General features: G+C 45.0%; 1 protein-coding gene across 23 annotated transcripts in view; it reads right to left on the reverse strand.

The window, feature by feature from the left end:
- LOC137424988 (histone lysine demethylase PHF8) overlaps positions 1–22,975 on the reverse strand; it is a 158,552-nt gene that overhangs the window by 113,864 nt on the left and 21,713 nt on the right. For all 23 annotated transcript variants that reach the window (XM_078776175.1, XM_078776165.1, XM_078776170.1 and 20 more), the window contains exons 5-9: positions 21,028–21,169; positions 18,545–18,731; positions 18,167–18,329; positions 17,955–18,042; positions 16,100–16,206 (exon numbers count right to left, since the gene is read on the reverse strand). In XM_078776175.1, coding sequence (XP_078632301.1) covers positions 16,100–16,206; positions 17,955–18,042; positions 18,167–18,329; positions 18,545–18,731; positions 21,028–21,169 — 687 coding nt within the window. The remainder of the gene's footprint in view (positions 1–16,099; positions 16,207–17,954; positions 18,043–18,166; positions 18,330–18,544; positions 18,732–21,027; positions 21,170–22,975) is intronic.

A 22,975-nucleotide genomic window follows, 5' to 3' on the forward strand; every position in this document is an offset into this window, starting at 1 on the left:
CCTATTGTAAAATCACAAGTTACAGAAGAGTGACGCCGATAACTATTCCGCATGGCCTCCTATAACAAAGGACGAGTTTATCAATGACCAAAAAGGCTCGATCAGGAAGTTTATAAATGCAGGTCTCGAACTGCCGAAGGTCGTAGGTGGTTGTTAAGCAGAGAGAGGCAGTCAATTCCTGAGTGTAGTGGTGCGAAGACAGAGAGGTTGCATTTTTATTGGTTCTGCAAGTGAGGAGCGAAACACAGCAAGGATGACTAGATGAAGCCAGGCGAGTGGAAAGAGGACGTATCTATTTGGTGGAGGAACGGCATCTGATAATTTTGCAGAGCAACAGTCGTGTTAGGAAGAGTAAAGAAGGTAGAGAAAAGGAAAGGAAAGGAAAGTGCTCTTTGATGGGCTTGGGGATGAAGGCTGGCAGTACGTGATCTGTCACAAACAAGTCGCATTGCCTTGGTCTGCACACGTTCAAGGATACACAGCAAAGGTGGAAGAGCTCTGCCTCAAATTTTATATCGTCAGAGATACACAAATGGATGAGTTCCGCAGGGTGAACAAGCATACATGCAGGTTCTCCTATGGCACAATAATAACAAATGTAAACATCCCGCTAATAGGCTTTTGATAATGACAACCCAGTTCTTGTGTTCAATCTGGAACCAATTTGTCTTCACAAGGCTCATGACAAGATTCGACCACTCACAATTGCTGGACAAACACCATAACTGAGACACAAACAAGGAACATTCAAGGGAAGTTTTAGGAACGTAGCATTCATTGGCACCCTAGAATCTTGGTTTATTTGGTTATTATAAACCTGCATGCATGCTTCTTGCATGCCATTAATCTCGTTAATGTGATATCGTTTCATAGTTATTACTTGCAAAATCGAAGATTTTTCAAGTATATTGGTCGGTTGCGTTTGTGCTTCTGTCTGTCTGTCTGTCTGTCTGTTACTTGGCAAAAAAAACAAAAACATTTCAGGTATGTTGCTCACTCCGGTTTGTGTGTGTGTTTGTTTGTCCGCTCACTTATACTTGTCTACAGGTCACAATTTTAAGCCGATCTTCACGAAACTTTACCAAACGGTAGAGTTCGTGGTCCGACAAAATCCTATATATTTTTGGGGTCAAAAACGTCAACATAGGCCAAAGGTCAACCACCTTTTTGAAATTTCTAAAATCCTCAACTTTCATCCGATTGACTTGAAATTTGAATAGGATTTACATATCGGCGAACTGAATTCAACCACCAACTATTTTTGAGATTAGCATAGGCCAAAAGGTGAACATAGGCCAAAGGTCAACCACTTTTTTTCAAAATTTCGAAAATCCTCAATTTTCATCTGATTGACTTGAAATTTGAATCGGATATACATGTCGGCGAATTGAATTCAACCACCAACTATTTTTGAGATTAGCATAGGCCAAAGGTGAACATAGGCCAAAGGTCAACAACTATTTCAAATTTCTAAAATCCTCAGTTTTCATCCGATTAACTTGAAATTTGAATAGGATATACATATCGGCTTACTGAATTCAACCACCAACTATTTTTGAGATTAGCATGGGCCAAAAGGTCAACGTAGGCCAAAGGTCAACCACTTTTATTTAATTTCTAAAATCCTCAATTTTCATCCGATTGACTTGAAATTTGAAGAGGATTTACATATCGGCTAACTGAATTCAACCACCAACTATTTTTGAGATTACCTTAGGCCAAAAGGTCAACATAGGCCAAAGGCCAACTACTTTTTTCAAATTTCTAAAATCCTCAATTTTCATCCGATTGACTTGAAATTTGAATCGGATTTACATATTGGCTTACTGAATTCAACCACCAACTATTTTTGAGATTAGCGGCAGCCAAAAGGTCAACGTAGGCCAAAGGTCAACCAATTTTTTTTTTAATTCTAAAATCCTCACTTTTCATCCGATTCACTTGAAATTTGAATGGGATTTACATATCAGCAAACTGAATTCAACCACCAACTATTTTGAGATCACCATAGGCCAATATAGCAACACTAGCAGAAGTACCCGGCATTGCCGGGCAGGGAAGAGGAGGGGGAAGGGGAGGGGAGGGGAACGGGGGGAGGGGAGGAGAGGGGGGGAGGGGAGAAGAGGGGGTGGAGGGGAGAAGAGGGGGAGGGGGAGGGGGAGAGGAGTGGGAGGGGGGAGGGGGAGGGTGGGAGGAGGGAGGGGTAGGGTGGGAGAGGGGAGGGGGAGGGGGAGGGGGAGGGGGGAAGGGGAAGGGGAAGGGGTAGGGTGGAGGGGAAGGGGTAGGGTGGAGGGGAAGGGGGAAAAGGGAGGGGAGGGGGAAAAGGGAGGGAGGGGGAAAAGGGAGGGGGAGGGGGAAAAGGGAGGGGGAGGGGGAAAAGGGAGGGGGAGGGGGAAAAGGGAGGGGGAGGGGGAAAAGGGAGGCGGAGGGGGAAAGGGAGGGGGAGGGGGAAAGGGAGTGGGAGGGGGAGGGGAAAAGGGGTGAGGGTAGGGTGGAGGGGGAGGGGAGGACGGAGGGAGGAGGGGGAAGGGGGAGGGAAGGGGAGGGCCAGTCAACAATGACGTTGCAGTTCTCATGGTCGGAGAGCAGCACAACAATCGCGACATCGTCCTGCATCTTCGCAACAGAACGAAGCGGATTTTGGAGACTCACCGATCCTGTGACGCCCTCCAATACCGGCGTTGCCGGGCGGGGGAAGGGAGACCCGTACATTCCCAACCCGTACATTCGCCCTCTCGACTCAAGCTCACTCGGACAAAAGCCTCGCACAAATTACACCGTGAAGGCTCAATGGCCATGTCTATGCACAAATCAAGTACGTGAGCGAGTCGGGCGCACTGAATTGAAAATATATAGAACGCTCATACTCCGTGAAAAGTATATTATATATCCTTCCTATATATTTTTGGGGTCAAAAGGTAAACATAGGCCAAAGGTCAACCACTTTTTTCAAATTTCTAAAATCCTCAACTTTCATCCAATTGACTTGAAATTTGAAGAGGATTTTCATATCAGCCAACTGAATTCAACCACCAACTATTTTTGAGATTACCTTAGGCCAAAAGGTCAACGTAGGCCAAAGGTCAACCACTTTTTAAATTTTTTTCTAAAATCCTCACTTTTCATCCGATTCACTTGAAATTTGAATGGGATTTACATATCAGCAAACTGAATTCAACCACCAACTATTTTGAGATCACCATAGGCCAATATAGCAACACTAGCAGAAGTACCAGGCATTGCCGGGCGGGGGAGGGGAGGGGAGGGGGAAGGGGAGGGGAGGGGAATGGGGGGGAGGGGAGGAGAGGGGGGGGAGGGGAGAAGAGGGGGGGGGAGGGGAGAAGAGGGGGGAGGGGAGAAGAGGGGGGAGGGGGAGTGGGATGGGAGGGAGGAGGGGGAGGGGAGGGGAGGGGGGAGGGGGGAGGTGGAGGGGGAGGGGGAGGGTGTGGGGGAGGGTGTGGGGGAGGGTGTGGGGAAGGGGGTGGGGGAGAGGGGAGGGGGAGGGGGGAAGGGGGTAGGGTGGAGGGGAGGGGAGGGGAAGGGGGAAAAGGGAGGGGGAGGGGGAAAATGGAGGGGGAGGGGGAAAATGGAGGGGGAGGGGGAAAATGGAGGGGGTGGGGGAGAGGGAAAAGGGAGGGGGAGGGGGAAAAGGGAGGGGGAGGGGGAGGGGGCAGGGTGGAGGGGGAGGTGGAGGGGGGAGGGGGAGGGTGTGGGGGAGGGTGTGGGGAAGGGGGTGGGGGCGAGGGAGGGGGATGGGGAGTGGGAGGGGGAGGGGGGGAAGGGGGCGGAGGGGAGCAGAGGGGGGGAGGGGAAGAGGGGGGGGAGGGGAGAAGAGGGGGGAGGAGGAGCGGGATGGGAGGGAGGAGGGGGAGGGGAGGGAGGGGGGAGGGGGAGGGGGGAGGGGGGAGGGGGAGGGGGAGGGTGTGGGGAAGGGGGTGGGGAAGGGGTGGGGGAGAGGGAGGGGGAGGGGAGGGGGAGGGGGAGGGGGGAAGGGGTAGGGTGGAGGGGAGGGGAAGGGGAAAAGGGAGGGGGAGGGGGAAAAGGGAGGGGGAGGAGGAAAAGGGAGGGGGTGGGGGAGAGGGAAAAGGGAGGGGGAGGGGGAAAAGGGAGGGGGAGGGGGAGGGGAGAAGGGGAGGGGGGCAGGGTGGAGGGGGAGGGGAGGACGGAGGGGGGAGGGGGAGGGAAGGGGAGGGCCAGTCAACAATGACGTTGCAGTTCTCATGGTCGGAGAGCAGCACAACAATCGTGACATCGTCCTGCATCTTCGCAACAGAACGAAGCGGATTTTGGAGACTCACCGATCCTGTGACGCCCTCCAGTACCGGCGTTGCCGGGCGGGGGAAGGGAGACCCATACATTCCCAACCCGTACATTCACCCTCTCGACTCAAGCTCACTCGGACAAAAGCCTCGCACAAATTACACCGTGAAGGCCCAATGGCCATGTCTGTGCCACAAATCAAGTACGTGAGCGAGTCGGGCGCACTGAATTGAAAATATATAGAACGCTCATACTCCGTGAAAAGTGAAGCCGCCGTGTCGCCATCTTGGTTAGCACGACTCGACCAACTCGCTTCGCGGATCTCGTTTGTTTTGAACGTGTGAATTACGTGCGAACGCGTAACTGTGAGTTTATAGCGGCAAGGAACATCACGTGATCGCTCTGAGCGAATCAGCGCGCTGCTCTGCCACCTGCTCGGATTCCATGTATAATATTCCTCGCTGAAATGCGCTGAGGTAAATATGAATAAAAAATATGGATCTCGTAAAGATGAAAGGAAAAAAACCTATGTGGTGTGAATGGCAATGTTCCTTGCTGAAATGTGAAAAAACGCAATCGCTTTTCGCTCTGGATTACGTGCGAACGCGTAACTGAGTTTATGGCGGCAAGGAACATCACGTGATCGCTCTGAGCGAATCAGCGCGCTGCTCTGCCACCTGCTCAGATTCCGTGTATAATATTCCTCGCTGAAATGCGCTGAGGTAAATATGAATAAAAAATATGGATCATCAAATATTTTGAGGTAGGCCATGTTCTTCCCAGGCTCAATGGCCATGTCTATGCCAAATATCAAGCACGTGAGCCTCTCCGTTTAGGAGTCTATCGGTAACATCACACACACACACACACACACACACACACACACACACACACACACACACACACACACACACACACACACACAGTTTTATATATATATATATAGATAGGCCAAAAGTCAACAACAATTTCGAAATTTCTAAAATCCTCAATTTTCATACAATTCACTTGAAATTTGAATGGGATTTTTATATCAGCCAACTGAATTCAACCAACAACTATTTTTGAGATCAGCATAGGCCAAAAGGTCAACATAGGCCCAAGATCAACCGCTTTTTTCAAATTTCTAAAAGCCTCAATTTTCATCCGATTGACTTGAAATGTGAATTGGATTTTCATATCAGCCAACTGAATTCAACCACCAACTATTTTTGAGGTTAAAAGGATGCTCTACTGAGTGCCATACCACTTTGTTCTGTTTTTCCCTGTGTCGCTCCATGAGTGATTTTTCATCTGATTGTCTGTTTGTTTGTCACCGGCCTCCAGGTCACAATTTGAAACCGATCGTCAAGAAAACTTCACCAAGTTGTATAGGTCGTACCAATTTATAAGCCTATTGTTTTTGGGGTCAAAAGGTCAAAAAAGGGCAAAGGTCACCAACTTTTCCAAATTTCTAAAATCCTAAATTTTCATCCGATTGACTTGAAATTTGAAAAGTACTTGCATATCTGGTCACTGAATTCAACCACCAAGTATATTTGAGGTCAACATAGGCCAAAAGGTCAATATAGGCCAAATTTCTAAAATCCTCAATTTTCATCTGATTGACTTGAAATTTGAAGAGGACTTGCACATCTGGTCAATGAATTCAACCACCAAGTATATTTGAGGTCAACATAGGCCAAAAGGTCAAAATAGGCCGAATTTTTAAAATCACCAATTTTCATTTGATTGACTTGAAATTCTAAGATGATTTACATATATGGTCACTGAATTCAACGACCAACTATTTTTGAGGTCAACATAGGTCAAAAGGTCAACATAGGCCAAGTTTTTAAAATCCTCAATTTTCATCCGATTGACTTGAAAATTGAACAGTATTTGCACATTGAGTCACTAAATATTTTAACTAAACTAAATATTTTTGAGGTCAAAAGGTCAAAAGTCAACTCAAGGTCAACCTTACAAAATCATCATTTTTCATCTGAAAAATCGTCACTTTTCTTCCTGTTGACCCGAGCTTTGATCAAGATTGTCAATTTTAATCTTGATGAAATGGACAATTTGCTGTATCAATGCAATTTTTTTTCTTGGGGGTGCGGGGCAGATTTTGCAAGTATCGTGCTCCGCATGACGTCTTCTTGTTTGTCTGTTTGTTTGTCACCGGCCTACAGGTCACAATTCTAAACCGATCGTCACGAAACTTCACCAAGCTGTATAGGTCGTCCCAATTGAGAAGCCCATTGTTTTTGGGGTCAAAATATCAAAAGGTCAACATAGGCCAAAGGTCACCAACTTTGCCAAATTTCTAAAATCCTCAATTTTCATCTAAATGACTTGAAATTTGAAGATGACTTGCATATCAGGTCACTGAATTCAACCACAAATTATATTTTAGGTGAACATAGGCCAAAAGGTCAACATCGGCCTAATTTCTAAAATCACCAATTTTCATTTGATCGACTTGAGATTCTAAGAGGATTTACATATTTATATGGTCACTGAATTCAACCAACTATTTTTGAGGTCAACATAGGCCAAGTTTTTTAAATCCTCAATTTTCATCCGATTGACTTGAAAATTGAACAGCATTTGCACATCGTCACTAAAAAGGGAAACTAAATATTTTTGAGGTCAAAAGGTCAAAGGTCAACTCAAGGTCAACCTTGCAAAATCGTCACTTTTCTTCCTGTTGACCCGAGTTTTTATCAAGATTGTCAATTTTAATCTTGATGAAATAGACAATTTGCTGTATCAATGGTTTTTTTTTTTCTTGGGGGTGGGGGGTGGATTTTGCAAGTATCGTGCTCCGCATGACGTCTTCTTGTTATTTTGTTTGTGATATATATACGGCATAGTTTCATTAATCTCATGAGTACAAACCAGATGTTTTCATTATCATAACCCCAGTTGAGGATGGCCAGCAGATGGCCATTTTAACATCTATACTAATGTCCAGCCCATCCATGCAAACACCCGAAGTTTCCTTTATGCTGATCTGTGCATGGCATCTCATGGCCAATCCATCAATAAAGTAGAAAGGTCTCTTGGTGATGCACGAGCTGAGTTAATCAACTATTATGTGACTAACCATTTGCAAACCAACCCTGAAAAGACACAGATCAGTGCTTTTCATCTTAAGAACAGGGAAGTAAACTGAAAATGGTGTCCCTCAACTACAAAGACCATGGCAAAGCCAAGGCAACGGTAGGATCCAGAAACAACATCCTAAAGAAGATGGCCAACTCTAAATGGGGAAAATGACCCAAGGATTTTACGAACGGCTGCCATCACCCTGTGATATTCAGCAGCTGAATATGCCTATCCGATGTGGGAATGCTACTCGGATGCCAAGACAGACAGATCCAGTTCTCAATGCAACTTGGAAAGTTATTTCTAGCTGCTTGAAATCTATGAAGGTGGATGATCTTTACCTGCTTCATTGTATTACTCCACCTTTCAAAAGGTGGGTTTCATCAAGAGTGGAAAGGACATACAAACAGGCAATCACTGTCATCCATTTTTCTACATGAACAAGCAACAAAAAGGCTTAAGTCTAAGTCTAGGAGCAACTCCTTCCATGCTGTCCAGCATTTTTAATGTAACCCCCACAGCTGTAAACAAGGTGCATGGTCAAGGGATCTGTAGCCAAAGCCACAGAAACTATCTTTTGTCCCAGAAGAAATTCTCCCAGTTGAAGTCAGTGCGACATGACCAACTTGGCTATTTCTCAATCGCCTCAGGACTGGTCAAACGGAAAACCAAATACTGTATTGGAGTCATCAGAAGGAACCTTAATAAGAAAAGAGCAAAGATGTCGTCATCAGGAGGCATCTGGATAGGATTCGGGTTTTGGCTGCAACTCCACAACCCTCAAACCCATCCAGGCACAGCCAAGTGAGCCTTACAGAAAACTTTGTGCCATAATTCACTTCTCCTTAGACAGATATATAAGAAAAAGAGAAATAGAGTAAAAGAGAGAAAAGAGAAAAGAAAAGAAAAGAAAAGAAAAGTAAAAGCAAGAATTAGAGTGAATAAAGAGAAATGTGATGAAGTATAAAGAAGTGTGAAAGGAACAAAGAACAAAGATGTCGGGTAGACGGGAAGAACCCAGGTAGATAGATTTCAGCAGTTACTCCCCAGCATTAGGATGTGGTACAAACATAATACCAAATACTGCATTGGAGTCATCAGAAGGAATCCGAATAAGTAAAGAGCAAAGATGGAGTCATCAGGAGGAACATCAGCCTGACAGAAAAATTTCTGGAATAAATAATTTCTCGAAAGAGATCCCCTAGACACACAATCCATTCATTTTCCCACCCTGATATCTCCCAAAGAAAAATTTTCCCTTCTAGATTTGGTAATGACCAAATTCCCTGCCACTGTATCTTGCTTTTCCTCTGTCCCAATTGGCTCATCTGAGACGGTATAGTTTCACATCAATACGGTAATATGGTATGGCACCAAGATTAAAACAAATTTAATTGTATATTTTATACACTAGTACACCCGCTCACTACGAAAGTGGCAGGAAGGCGTCATTCCTCTTTGGGGTATAGAATTACAGTCGATCTATGGTCAGGTCTCAAGAACATTGGGTGTGTGTTTATTTACCAAGTTTCTTGTGAAGAGATCGCCAAGTGGTTTAAGCATTCGAGCAAGCACTCCATTCAAAACCGTTAAGGAATGGTCAAGCGCTAGCTAGCAGCTTGGTAAATGAGCACGACCCAGGCTTCCTCCCTTTCAGTTTCATGTTAAAAAGCAGGAGCGAGTTTGAAAAGTTCGCAACGAAAAACGCCACGTTAACAGGCAGGAAGGGTCATGTTATTATCCCAACCCTTGTGGAGTATATAGAAAACAGTAGATCTTCGCTCAGTTCTGAAAATAAAACTTACCTCACGGATGTCGGGATTCTTCCAATTTATTTATTTTTGTATACAAGATCGAGGCTCGTGTAAGAGCTAACGTTAATCACAAAAATACAAACCGACACAAAAAACATAAGCTAAAGGGAGCGGGAGACAAGACAGGGAGAGAGAGGGAAGCACACAAGTACAACATTTGAGAGCAGGGACATTTGGAGATCTGTGGGAGGGAGAAGGCTTGGGGTGGAGAAGGCACGGGAAGGGGGGGAGGATGGGAGAGGCATAAAATACATGGACACTGCTAGGACTTCCAAGGAAAGAAGTCAGAATTTCAAAAAAGTGGATCTGGGGTGAATTAACGTGGGTAGAAAAGATCAAGGTTTTGGATGGGGGAAGACAAGAGATGGTGGTGATCAGCTGTTTAAAAGACCTGGAGGGAGGAGTGGGATTGAATCAAGTGAGGGAGTTTGTTCCAGAGGCGGGAGAAAAGAGGAATGAAAGAGTGAAGGTGAATAGAGAGTCTTTATTTTGGCAGTTCAACCATAAGAGGGTTGCAGGCAGATCTTGTGCGACCTGAAATAATATTTGTGGGACAGAACACAGACAGAGCTGGGGGAGCTAGGCCGGAGAGGAGTCGGTAGAAGACAAAGACCACCAACCTGCCTGCGGCGAGTGAGTGAGTGAAAGGCCCTCGGAGTTAGCTTCATTGCGGGAGATTCCAATTATTCTGAAAGCTTTGGTTTCAACAGGGTGAAGCCAAGCTAGGTGTGAGGAAGGAGCACCAGCCCAGAGGGGAGAACAGTATTCCATTGTGCTGTGGATGAAAGCCTTGTATGTGGTGAGGAGCTCAGGTGTGCCAAGGAAGGACTTCGCACGATGGAGGATGCACAGTCATTTAGTGTTATAAACAGCATTAGTGACTGTTTGAAAAGCTAATCATACGTGTTTGTGGTTTATAATATTTTTACCTCTGGTAGAGGCCGTTAGGCCGTTGCTCCCACAAAAAACGTCATGATAAGCTATTTATAAACATTGACTCAATGTTTGTTCAAGGAGGAAAAACCCCTTGGGGAGGTGGGATATTATTGGTATTAATATTGTTTTGCAATAACATTAATATTATGCTATTATCGTTTGTTTTGTTATTAGAAGCAGCCTTGGAAAGACACCACGATAAAGCTAACTTAATACGGATATACACCTCAACACGCAACCCCATTGACGGCAACGGCAGGGAAAACCCGCTCAGTGGAGAAAACCACCTTGGGGAGGGGGGCAGATGAATGTGCTACAACCTTCATTGTGTAAACCCTTAGTCATTCTGTCAAGTTTGGTTGAGATTGGATAAGTAATGACGGAATGTATCGTGGTCAAAAAAATCATCAGACAGACAGACAGTCAGACACCAAATTGCGTATTTTAGTATGATATGACAATAAACTTGATTTGATTTTATCATGTGCTTATGGAAGTCAACATCTCCCTGGACATTCTCAGAGAACAGCCTCAGCGCCGGCAAGTCTGGCAGTCCACTTGGGCAAACTGGCAGGGACTACACTTCAAAGTCTGATCTCCTATATCTACTACCCTAATATTAATTCAGCATGGGAATTCCTCCACAGAAATCTGCTCTCTCTTATGCACAGATTCATCCCATTTCGTCTTCAGTTAACTTACCCATCCTTCCACCCTTGGTACTTTAAATCCTGTGGTGAGGCAGTTGGTTTCAAATAAGGTGCATTCTCCTGCTGGAAAGCAAATCCAACCGAAGATCATTCCACAGAGCCCACAACAAGTATGTGTCTACTCTCAGGAGAGCCGGAAAACAACATCTCCCCAACCTCACGAATGAACTTTCAAACTTGTCTCCCTCCTCTTGTCAAGTCGGTCTCTAGTGTGTGCTCCCCTTCCATCTCTTCCCTCACTTCAAATGGAACCAAAGCTGACTACACTCGTGTGAAGGCTGAATGCCTTAATTCTGTGTTTGCTTCAAAATCTTGTGTCTATAACCCCTATCTCTGTACCAACCTGCTCTGCTGCTCTTGCACTTAACTCTAGCCATTTCCCCTAGGTCACCTTCCATCTGCTTGGAAATTATCCAACATCACAGCATTACATAAAAAAGTGCAAAAACGGATCCCCTCAATGACAGAACAGTGAGAATACAGCCAAACGGATACTACCTAGTTTTTTTTTTGTTTTTTTTGTATACTGAATCGAGGCTCGTGAAAGAGCTAACATTTATTTCACAAACAAATCAACCAGACAAACAAAATATACAAAAAGAGGGAGCGGAAGACAAGATGGGGAGACAAGAGGAAGCACACAACCACAACATTTGAGAGCAGGGAGAAGTGTGGGAGGGAGAGGGCTGGGGGGCAGGAGGCGTGGGAAGGGGGGGGGGAGGGGGTGGGAGAAGTATAAAACACAAGGGGACCGAAATTAGCGGGGGTAGAAAAGATCAAGGTTTTGGATGGGGGAGGATAAGAGATGGTGGTGAACAGCTGTTTTAAAGACCTGGAGGGTGGAGTGGGATTGAAGAGAGTGAGGGAGTTTGTTCCAGAGGCGGGAGAAAAGAGGAATGAAGGAGTGAAGGTGAGCAGAAAGTCTTGATTTTGGCAGTTTAACCATAAGAGGGGTGCAGGCAGATCTTGTGCGACCTGTAGGAATATTTGGGGGATAGAGCCCAGAGAGGGCTGGGGGGGCAAGGCCAGAGAGGAGTCGGTAGAAGAGGGAAAGACCACCAACCTGCCTGCGGTGAGTGAGTGAAAGGCCCTTGGAGTTAGCTTCATCGCGGGAGATTCCAATGATTCTGAACGCTTTGGTTTCAACAGCGTGAAGACGGGCTAGGTGTGAGGCAGGAGCACCAGACCAGAGGGGAGAGCAGTATTCCATAGAGCTGCGGATGAAAGCCTTGTATGTGGTGAGGAGCTCAGGTGTGCCAAGGAAGGACTTCGCACGACGGAGGATGCCCAGTCGGCGACTGGCTTTGGAGGCCAGATTTGAAATGTGGTTTTCCCAGGAAAGATCATGGCAAATAGTGAGACCCAAAAGCTTGAGTGACAGAACTTCTTGGAGAAGATTATTCAGAAAGTGGATGGGAGGGTTTTCCAGTCGGTCTTTTCGGAGAGACATCGTAAGAGTGTGAGATTTATCAGGATTGAAAGACATGTTCCATTTGTTTGCCCAGTCTGTGATTTTGTCCAGGTCTGCAGAGAGTGAGGAGGCTGCAGACTGCCGATCTGAGGGATGAGGAATGGAGCGACAGAGAGTAGAGTCGTCAGCAAAGAGATAGAGAGGATTTTCAAGAGAGTCAGAGAGATCATTGATGAAGACCAGAAAAAGCACAGGGCCCAGAACACTACCTTGGGGAACTCCAGCCTGAACAGGAAGAGGAGATGAGAGAAACCCATTCAGGGCCACACGTTGACTACGACCAGAGAGGAAGTCCGCCAGCCATGCGTGGAGATTTCCATGGATACCAAAGGAGGAGAGTTTGGTGAGCAGAGCAGGGTGCCAGGCCGTATCGAAGGCACGTGAAATGTCAAGGGAGACGGCTCTAATTTCCTGTTTGGCGTTGAGGACCTCCATCCATTGTTGAGAAAGCAGAAGCAGCATGTCCAGAGTAGAGTGACCAGGTCTGAAACCAAATTGATGATCAGAGATCAAGCCATTGGAGAAGAGGAAAGATTTCATATCTGAAGCAATGATGGATTCCATGACTTTGCTGATAATTGGGAGAAGGCTGATTGGTCTGTAGTTGCTGGGATCTGTTTTTGCACCTTTTTTGTGCAAAGCGGTGATGTTGGCTGATTTCCAAGCAGATGGCAGATGACCTTGAGCAAAGGAGAGGGTGAAGAGAACAGAAACAGGGAGTGAAAGAGCGGAAGCACATGATTTTAGGACCCGTGGGCTGATGCCGTCAGGACCAGTTGTAGAATCAGAGTCGAGGGTTGACAGAAACTTTTCCACCTTGTCAGGAGGAAAGGACACAGAGTCCAGGAGCAGCTGGGTACGACTGGGTACGGTGGGTACAGAGAGGGATGGGTTTGGGACACAAGATTTAGAGGCAAACACAGAGTTGAGGCATTCAGCTTTTTCACGTGCGGAGTCAGCCGTTAAGCCGTTTGAGGTGAAGGAGGGGATGGAGGGGGAACAAACACCAGGAACAGATTTGACCAGACGCCACCAGGATTTGGAAGAGGGAGACAGATAAGAGAGTTCGGTCTTGAGAACGGTGAGATATTGTTTCCTGGCTCTCCTGAGGGTGGACACACACTTGTTTCGGGCTTTGTGAAAGGAAATGAGATTTCCTTCCGTTGGATTTGCTTTCCAGGAGACGAAAGCAAGTTGTTTCAGGGCAACAGCCTCACCACAAGATTCCGTGTACCATGGACGGGAGGAAGGGTATGACAACTGAAGACGAGATGGGATAAATCTGTGCATGAGAGAGAGCAATTTACTTTGAAAGAATTCCCAGGATGAGTTGATGTCAGAGGCGGTAGAGATGGGAGACCAGTCCAGATGATTGATGGCTGCTTGAAGACTGTGCCAGTTGGCCTGAGTGAAATGCCAGACTCGCCGACGCTGAGGAGGCTCTCTGAGAATGGTCAGAGAGATGTCCACTTTGACAAGCACATGATCAGATGAGCCGATTGGAGCAGAAGAAGAGCAGCAGACATTTTCAGGGAAGTTTGTCATAACCAAATCCAGAAGAGAAGATGCTCCGTTGACTGAGATCCGGGTCGGGAAATTGACAGATTGTGTCAGTCCCAGTGAGTCGCAGAAGTCCTTTGCTGAAGAGCCATGGCTGGTGAGAGAGGTACCCACACCCAGCCAACTGGCATGGTGACAATTGAAATCACCACATATGAGGAAGAGAGAGTTGGGATGGGTAGATAGAAGTTGGTCCATATTATCAGACAGCGAGATGTAGATGGAGTCATCGCTGTTTGGTGGACGGTACAACACACATATGAACAAAAGGTGGGAGCGAAGGGGAAGCCGTAGCCAAAGGTATTCCTGGGGGTGAGGTGGAGAGAGGGCAGTGGAGGGCGAGTGAGGAAGAGAGTTTTTTATAAAGATAGCAACCCCACCTCCAGGACGAGGCTCAGGTCTATCATACCGGAAGAGGGAGTAACCTGGGAAAGATACCAAGGCATCAGAGACATCATGAAGGAGGAAAGTTTCTATTAAGCAGATCACATCTGGTTTGTCAGAAGCAACCTGTATGGAGAGGTCAGTCAAGTTTGAGCGAAGGCCCCGGATGTTTGAGGTCCATACCGTTAATGAAGAGGAAGGGGCAGCATCGGGTCCAGAACAGGGGGGGGGAGGGGTAGGGTAAGATGTGGAAGAGGAGGAAGAGGTAGGGAGAGCTGTTGAAGGTGTGTCAGAGATTTCAGAGATTTCAGAATAGCTTGGAGAAAGGGAAGAATGGGGCGGACAAAAGGTTTGATGGAGATTGGGTGAGGCACAGTGAGGTGTTATTTGAGGAGGAGGAAGAGCGAGGCAGAAGGTTGGGGGAGATGAAGGTGAAAGTTGGAAGGGGGAAGAAGCAGGGAGGATGCTTTGAGGAGGAGGGGTGAGAGGGGAGTCTAGGAGGGGAGGGGTGTGGGGAGAGTTTAGGAGGGAGGGGAGGGAAGGGGCAAGGGGGGAGATTTGAAAGGGATGGGTGATGGGGAGGATTTGGAGGGGAGGGGTGAGATTGGATTTTGAAAAGTGTACGATTCATGGGAAACGAACATTTTTTGCAAAATGAGTTTGAGACCGAGTCAAAAATATGTTTGAGGACACTGAAGGAGGGGTGGAGTTCTGGATAGTTTAGGGAATGTAGAAAGGAGGAACTGTAAGAGATAGTATTATATATATTTTTTGGAATGAATAGATTTGGTGAGCAAGATGAAAGCATCCTTTTGTAGGAAAAGAAGAAAACTGTGTTATAATATATGAGAGAAAATAGTTGTTCACAGGAGAGATTATACATTTCTAATCACGTGATCGCGAACGAAGAACGAACGAACAAAAAAGAACAACAAATAAACGAATAACACCTGGGAAGGAAATATTTTTTGGGGTTTTTTTTTTTTTGAGTAGAGATATTAAACAAGGAGGTATGGGGTGAACGACTGGGACGAACCAGAGAACGAAAATAAATGCAGCGCATTCGACGAATCGCTGAGAGAAAAACAAAACCACAAGGTCGGAGACGGTACGGTAGCCAAGCCTACGAGTACTAGGCCGCAGAATACTCAATATGCATTAACTGACGATTGTGTATACATGTACGAAAAATTAGCACCGAAAATTTTCCAAAAGATACGCTATAGGTACATACACCGAAAGATAGATACAGTCTCGACAAAAACACAATTGAGAAGGATCACTTAGCTTCGAAAGCGTGAGCGCATGGAACAGCTTCAAAAAGATGTGACCTCACCGTGATCTCGCGAGATCCCTATCACTATAGCTATTTTATATATATAGCAGAAGTTTCTGTGACTGTGGAGAGGCATTTCACACAATGACGCATCTTCTAGAGTGCCTTAAATTATCAGTGACATGCAGCCCTAATGATCTGAAGAATTTCAACTCTTAAGCTAGAGCTTGCGTGCAACAGCATCAAGGGAAGGTGCAGCGACACTATAAGACGACTCTATGCAAGTAGGTGTCTTCACCTCCTTCCTCACTGTGCTTTGACTCAACTTACCACCCTATCTGCAGGATGCACCCTGTCTGCAGTACCATCCCCACCTTTACATTAGCCCATCCCATCCCCTCTACTCTACTCTGCTTGGATCGTTGGTCTCTAATTTTAAAAAGTATACTCACCAAGCTCACATTCTAAGGTTATGATAATAAAGCCAAAAATCAGGCCAAAAATATTCAAAAGAACAGACCATGGAGAAAGTAAAAAGAATACTATATCAAAAGACAGAGTGAAAAGCAACCAGTGAGGAGGAGGAAAGCCTCACCACGAAAAGTGTCCAAAAAGCTCTGCGCTGTGTACCAACACAGCGTCTCAAAGTTTGGAAAGGCAAACATGTCGGCGGTCTTCAAACGTTTCTCCATCTCGCTCACTCTATCCAGGTGGTGAAGAGGCAAAAATGCAATCAACATGCTTGCTGACAATACAGAGTACATTGAATCTTTAACCTGCAGGTATGCAATCTTTACACTCCATCCCCTGGAAGCTTCGCGTTTTCATCAAGTTGAAAACTGCACTGCCAGAATTATCCATTTCAAACATCCTTAAAAGGATCTAGGTTGTAAGGTAACATGATCCCACCATGAAACCCTCATTTTAGTGTTTCAACTGGAAATAGAAAGCATCTCAAAATGCAAAGCCCATCCACATCCACTTTGTATTCGAACTAAACTTGATGAAAATGACTGTATAAAGAAAATTGTGCATTTTAATCATTTGTCTTCTCCATATTATCATAAAGGTTTGTTGAATATTTGATGACATTTAAATTGGATAAAAATGTTATGGCCTGGACAGACACACTGAAGCTCAATGGTAAATAAATAAATAAAAACACGGAAGTGAAAAAAACGGGCCGTCTCACGCTTGACGTGAGGTGGACTGACTGATACTATAATTATTTATAGTTCCTATAACTTTGACCTTTCACATTTTTACCCAATTATCAATTAGTCTTCTCCATATTCTCATAATAAAAGTCAATTGGAAATTTGATGGCAAAAGCTCAAATGGTAAACATGTTATGGCCTGGATAGACAGACAGTCATTATCATTATCACCATGTACCATTATCATTATCACTCTGTGTTTAATTGTTTTCCCTGCCGAGAAATAAATTGTTTATAGGGAGATGAAACTTGACCACAACATTCATCACACGTGATGTACCGAAGTTTGTTCACGACACTAAGAAAATCAAAGTCTAAGGGGGTTGACGGGGGGTCAAAGTGGGTCCAGGTTTGACCCCCCAAAATAGGTATTTGTTTTCTTCTCTGAAACTACACACACAATTTTGATGAAACATGACCACAACCTTCACCACCCATGCTGTACCACAATTTGTTCGCGGCATAAATAAAAAAAATCTGCCCCTTTGGGGGTCTACGGGGAGGGGTTGCCCCCCAAAATAGGTATTTGCTTTCTTCTCAGAAACTACACACGCAAATTTCGATGAAACTTCACCACAACCTTAATCACCCATGATGTACCAATGTTTGTTCAAGGCATTAGAAAAATTGGAGTCTTAGGAGGTATATGGGGTTGGGGGAGGGGGGTGGCATTGCCCCCCAAAATAGGTATGTTTTTCTTTGTTTGATTAAAGTCTTATGATTATGTTAGTATGATTCTATATGCTGCCCTACCTTCTAGCAACCATTGAAATTGGTTTAAAATACCCTTAGCCGGTGCAGTATACTGTTTATTGCACCAGGTGAGCGCCACGTTTCATTATTCTCTCCATATTCTCATAATAAGGGTTTGTTGAGAATTTCATAACAAATACAATGAATGAATGAATGCTACAACTCTGGCTCAAAACACATTCATATATTACAACACCAACACACACACCAACACACGCACTCTATCACACACACACACACACTATCACACACTAACACACACACACACACACACACACACACACACACACACACACACACACACACACACACACACACACACACACACACACACACACACACACACACACACACACACACACACACACACACCTGAGCAGGGTAATAAAAATAAAAGTTCTCGTTTCTCATTAACACACTAAGCCACCCTGCTGCAATAACAAATCGACATATGTCAACAAGATCAATATGCACACAAACCTGAACTGCAGCGCAATGTTTAGGTTGTGCAAAAAGTTTCCACCAAACGCAATGCAGTCAACAGGTGTGAGCACTGCATGAATCCATCCTGGGAAGGCAACGGGAATGAACCACACAATTTAAAAAGTCCAAAAGAGACACACAACACCACCCATCAAAGCTACAAACGATAGTGCAACGTAACTTATACAAGTAAATCTAAGGCGTCTCACCTGTTGGAATAAAAAGAGTCTGGCCCTGCTTTACGACACAGCGGTAGCACTTGTCTACCTGATCTCCAAAGAACATCTCATTCTGATTGGAGGAGATGCTCCAGCGCTCATAAAGTGCCAGATTTGCATTGGTCGGTTTGATGAGATAAAATATCTTTTCTCCCTGAACAAGATGAAGGATGGGAGTGGTAGCATGGGGGAACAATAATAATTAAAATTTAGTAAAAGTGGAAAGAAAATCACTATGCGTTGACTTCACATTTACAGTCATCAACATCATCAATATTTACATTACAGTTACAGAAGGTTGACCAGGTGGAGGAGGGGTAGGACTAAAATAGTCAAATGATGCTGAACACATGAATGTCAGGCCAATACCTTAAGTACATGATACCAGACAGAGGTGCCTCCAAAGTCGATGTGAAAATCTGTATAACTGTCCTTGACACCCATGAGACAGTACTTATCTACACGTGGTGTAGGGTACGGAGCGTCTTGGGGCCAGTGGTTCTCCACCCATGAGAGTTGACGCACCACGTCAGGTGGTTCAACCAGAGGAGACAAACTTTTGGAAAGGGAAGGTGGAGTGAGAGAATGCAAGAGAAAAAGGGAAAGCAAGTTCATAAATGAAAAGAAAACTCCACTTGAGCAAGATATGAAAACCCTCTAATGATAAATGAAGCATAAAGATGACAAAAACAAAACAAGAAACAATGTGAGGTACAGATGAGCAAGGTCGGAAGGAACACAAGCTTATAAATGGGAAACTAAATAAGGGATGCAGGGATGCCAAACAAATCTAAAGCCGCTGTCACACCGTGACGTTTTAGCCAGCGTATGCCGACGTATGAAAAATTTGGCTACGTTAAGAGCACGCTGAAGCACGCTGGCATACGTCGTAGTACGCCGAGCTCGTCGACAAATTTCGTGCATGCACAAAATTTGTCGACGTATGCCAGCGTATGACTCACACCAGCACTCAATTTTGATATGTCGGCATACGCTGGCTAAATCGTCAAGGTGTGACAGGGGCTTAAGAACGAACCTCTTCCAGGCTGAACAGTTTATGTTTTGTATCCCACCGATAGGCCGGATCTGAATTCTGACCTGAATCAAAATCTAATCGGCTTGTTCATATCATCTAACCAACTCATGCACCTACTTATATTTGAATCCGTCCACAACATTTGGAGATATCATGCAATACAGCGTTTTGACCCCATCTCTCAATGGTGAAGAATCACTTTTAAAATTCCGGTATTCAGATCCGTATCTTCACCAAAATTGAATCAATTATTCCCTGTCACGTACGAAACCTGTCCACCAAATTTCATTTGAATCTGACCACAACCTTTTGAGATATCCTGATCACAGACAAACTGATTTTAACCGTTAAACAGTTGATAGATCCATTACAAAACGTATACCGTTCAGCATGGTGAAAGTATGCACTCCACCGAGTGCCGTTCTAGTTTTTCGAAGTGATCGTTTTTAGAAAGCTTCCTATAGAGCTACACAAATATTTATACACACCCTAACTTAGGTGTCATCTTCCCATACTCAGAGGGGAGGGGAGAATTTATTTTGCACCCATGCCCAAAGGTACCCCAAGCATGTAGGTAAATTTGAATGAGGTTGACCAAGCAGCCATAACTTCTGAGAAAAGAAACATAATGACAGGGGTCAGCACCTCTCTCCGAAGTGCTTCCTTCCTACGCTCGGCACATAATGCAATCAACACGTGTGTACAGTTGTCTGTCGGCAGAATAACTCAACAATATGAGAGCTGAAATCGTCAAATTTGGCACAGGGCTTCATATTGTACACACAGACACAATTATCGCAATACTCATGAACCAGGCTATGGCTGTGAATGAATGAATGAATGATCGTTTTAAGGCCATTTTCCCCGCTAGAGCGGGGGTTAACCTTGCGGGCCCCATGACAATCATGGTTCCCTGTTTGAGGCAGTGTTTTTATGGCCGGATGCCCTTCCTGACGCCAACCCTTAGTCGCCTCTTACGATGCGCAGGGAAACGGTGTACCTATTCTAAATCGGGGTACACACCGTGATCATTCATCCCAGCAAGCTGGTACTCAATTTGACGACATCGGAAGGATGACAGGCTGTGTCAACCCCCTGGCGTTAATTCAGCGATCGACCGGGATTCGAACCCAGGATCCTAGGATCCCAAGCCGGCACCCTAACCGCTAAGCCAACACCAGGCTCCACCAGGCGTAAGTTAATATAGTCCTTTACCAAATTTCATTCATTATCTTCTTGCGAGTTAAAAATTGAACTTGTCCAAAACATTTCAATACAAAACTTTGGGCAAAATTTGGCAATTCTAGCTGCCTTCGTTGTCCAGTTATTCTGCCAACAAACATAAACAAACAAACAACAAGACGTCATGCAGAGCACGATACTTGCAAAATACACCCATCCCCCCAAAAAAAGGTTGCCATGGATACAACAAATTGTCCATTTCAATAAGATTATAATTGACGATCTTAATCAAAGCCCGGGTCAATCGGATTAAAATTGATTTTTCAGATGAAAATTGATGATTTTGGAAGTTTGACCTTTAGTTGACCTTTGACCTCAGACAGAATAACGCACAAGACCAACCAATAATATACTTGAAAAATCTTCGATTTAGCCAGTGATAAACTGGGGCCTATGGCCACAGCATGGGTAATTAATAGCGCAATTGGAACACACAGATCTGAGGACAGGTTCAAATTAAGAATGAAACAGCTCAGAAATCTGCTCAAATAAAGTGTTTGAAAAGAAATAAACTTCCACTTTTAATGCATAATGGCTTGGATTAAACCGATCTGAAAGCGAGTGTTCACGATACCGTGTATTAGAGAACTCGAGACTGATCACGTTCAGAATTGAGCTGCGATTGGGGTTCGTGTAAAACTGTACAAACTCGTGCAAGGTCATCTTGATCCCAGCCTGTCGTGCCACATCTATCACGTCAATGATGCGGTCACCACCTAAGTGAGATGGAAAGAGGGTGGAGCTGTTTTCCATTTTGCAATTGGGGCTGCTGTAGAAAAACAAATGAAGAGTTGTTAGACTGATGTGACTGTTAAACTGATGAGAGAATTCAAAGGCTTCAAAACAACCTGCCAGGATTAAGATTTCCTTTTCTTGTACAGGTGCCTGTTGGCATACAACCATTGGTGAAAAGGCAAAGGAGGAATTTGGGCAACATAGGCTTTCTTTGCATTTTATGATTGCAGATGCAAAAAAAAAAACTACATCAAATTGTGAGAGGTACGATTTTTCAATGTACAGACTTGGCATTTAATATGGAATCTTTTTTTTGTGGGGGTGAACTTACTTCTCAAGATGACTTAGAACCAAAAGTTCATTGGAATTATGTTGAAATTATTCCAGATTTTGTTAAGGTGACCATTAAAAGAAACAAAAACCACATTTGACATTTCGAAGCAAATAAATTGATCCTTGAAAGTGATGTAAACTGATATCGAACTCAATTCATGGACAGTACTGTGTTAAACTTCTGTACGTTTTCCAGAAGTATGTCTTTATTGCACATTAGCAAAAAAAAATTCAACAAAAACAAAAGCTAAATTATGACGGGGATTACGGACAGTAAAATTACAGTTCAGTACTTCGTGTAACCGCCACGAGTATTCAGGAGAGCACGTACACGTCGAGGCATGCTGTTCACGAGATTTGCCAAGGTTTGGACAGGAATCGCTTGCCATGCAGTGACAATAGCCTGCTGCAATTCACGCACAGAGGTCGGCTGCTGGTCCAAGTTGTCGATTTGACGCGTTAATTCTGCCCACAAGTTCTCTATCGGATTCATATCTGGGGACATGGCAGGCCACTCCATATGCTCTACACCACGGTCAGCAAGAAAGTGTTGGATCATGCGAGCACGATGAGGCCGTGCATTGTCATCTTGGAAGACAGTTTCCTCGAAAGGCTGCCCGAGCAAATGGAAGCAATGTTTCTTCCAGAATGACCCTGTACTTGAACTGGTTCAGGTTTCCATTCAGAACAACCAGGTCAGTTTTGCCCCCTGCATGAAAAGCAGCCCAAACGGTCATCCCACCACCTCCAGCTTGGACTCTTGGCACTATACAATCTTCGTTGTGGGCTTCATGCACTTGTCTGCGCACTCGGACGTGGCCATCTTGACGATAGACTAGAAATCTAGACTCGTCACTGAAGGTCACGTGATTCCAGTGTCCTGGCTGCCATTGACAGTGCTCTCTGGTCCACTGCAATCGGCGCTGGCTGTGTTGTCTGGTCAGGCGTGGATTTCTCTGGGGACGCCTGGCACGATAGCCTGTTTGAACCAGTCATTGGTTGACTCGCCTTCTGGATGCAGGCACATTTGTCAGTTGCTGCCACTCAGCCCGAAGCCGATTAGCTGACTTGGTACGGCCATGCCATACGGCCATCGCCGGCTAACTGGTGCAGCCGGCGATCATCTCTCCTTGTGGTTCTGCGTGGATGTCCTGGCCTCGGTATTGGAGAAGGGACACCCCTCTGAGCATTTCGTTTCAGGATCTTTGACACCTGACCTTGAGTGATGCCATACTGCCGGGCAATAGGACGCTGTTTCATGCCAGAATTTCGTAAAGCCACCACTCCATGACAAACAGCATTGTCAAGTTGACAGACCATCTTCAGAGGAAGCCGCAATAACTTTTGTAGATGTGCAGCAGTTGTTTTCCACTAATACAGAACGCAACAACCCTTATATACCCGATTGTGAAGCCAATCGTCAAATGTACCTGTCCTTACATTTTGTCACGCCA

Source organism: Myxine glutinosa, chromosome 4 (genome assembly GCF_964187855.1).
Source record: "Myxine glutinosa chromosome 4, kmMyxGlut1.1, whole genome shotgun sequence".
Lineage (NCBI taxonomy): Eukaryota > Metazoa > Chordata > Myxini > Myxiniformes > Myxinidae > Myxine > Myxine glutinosa.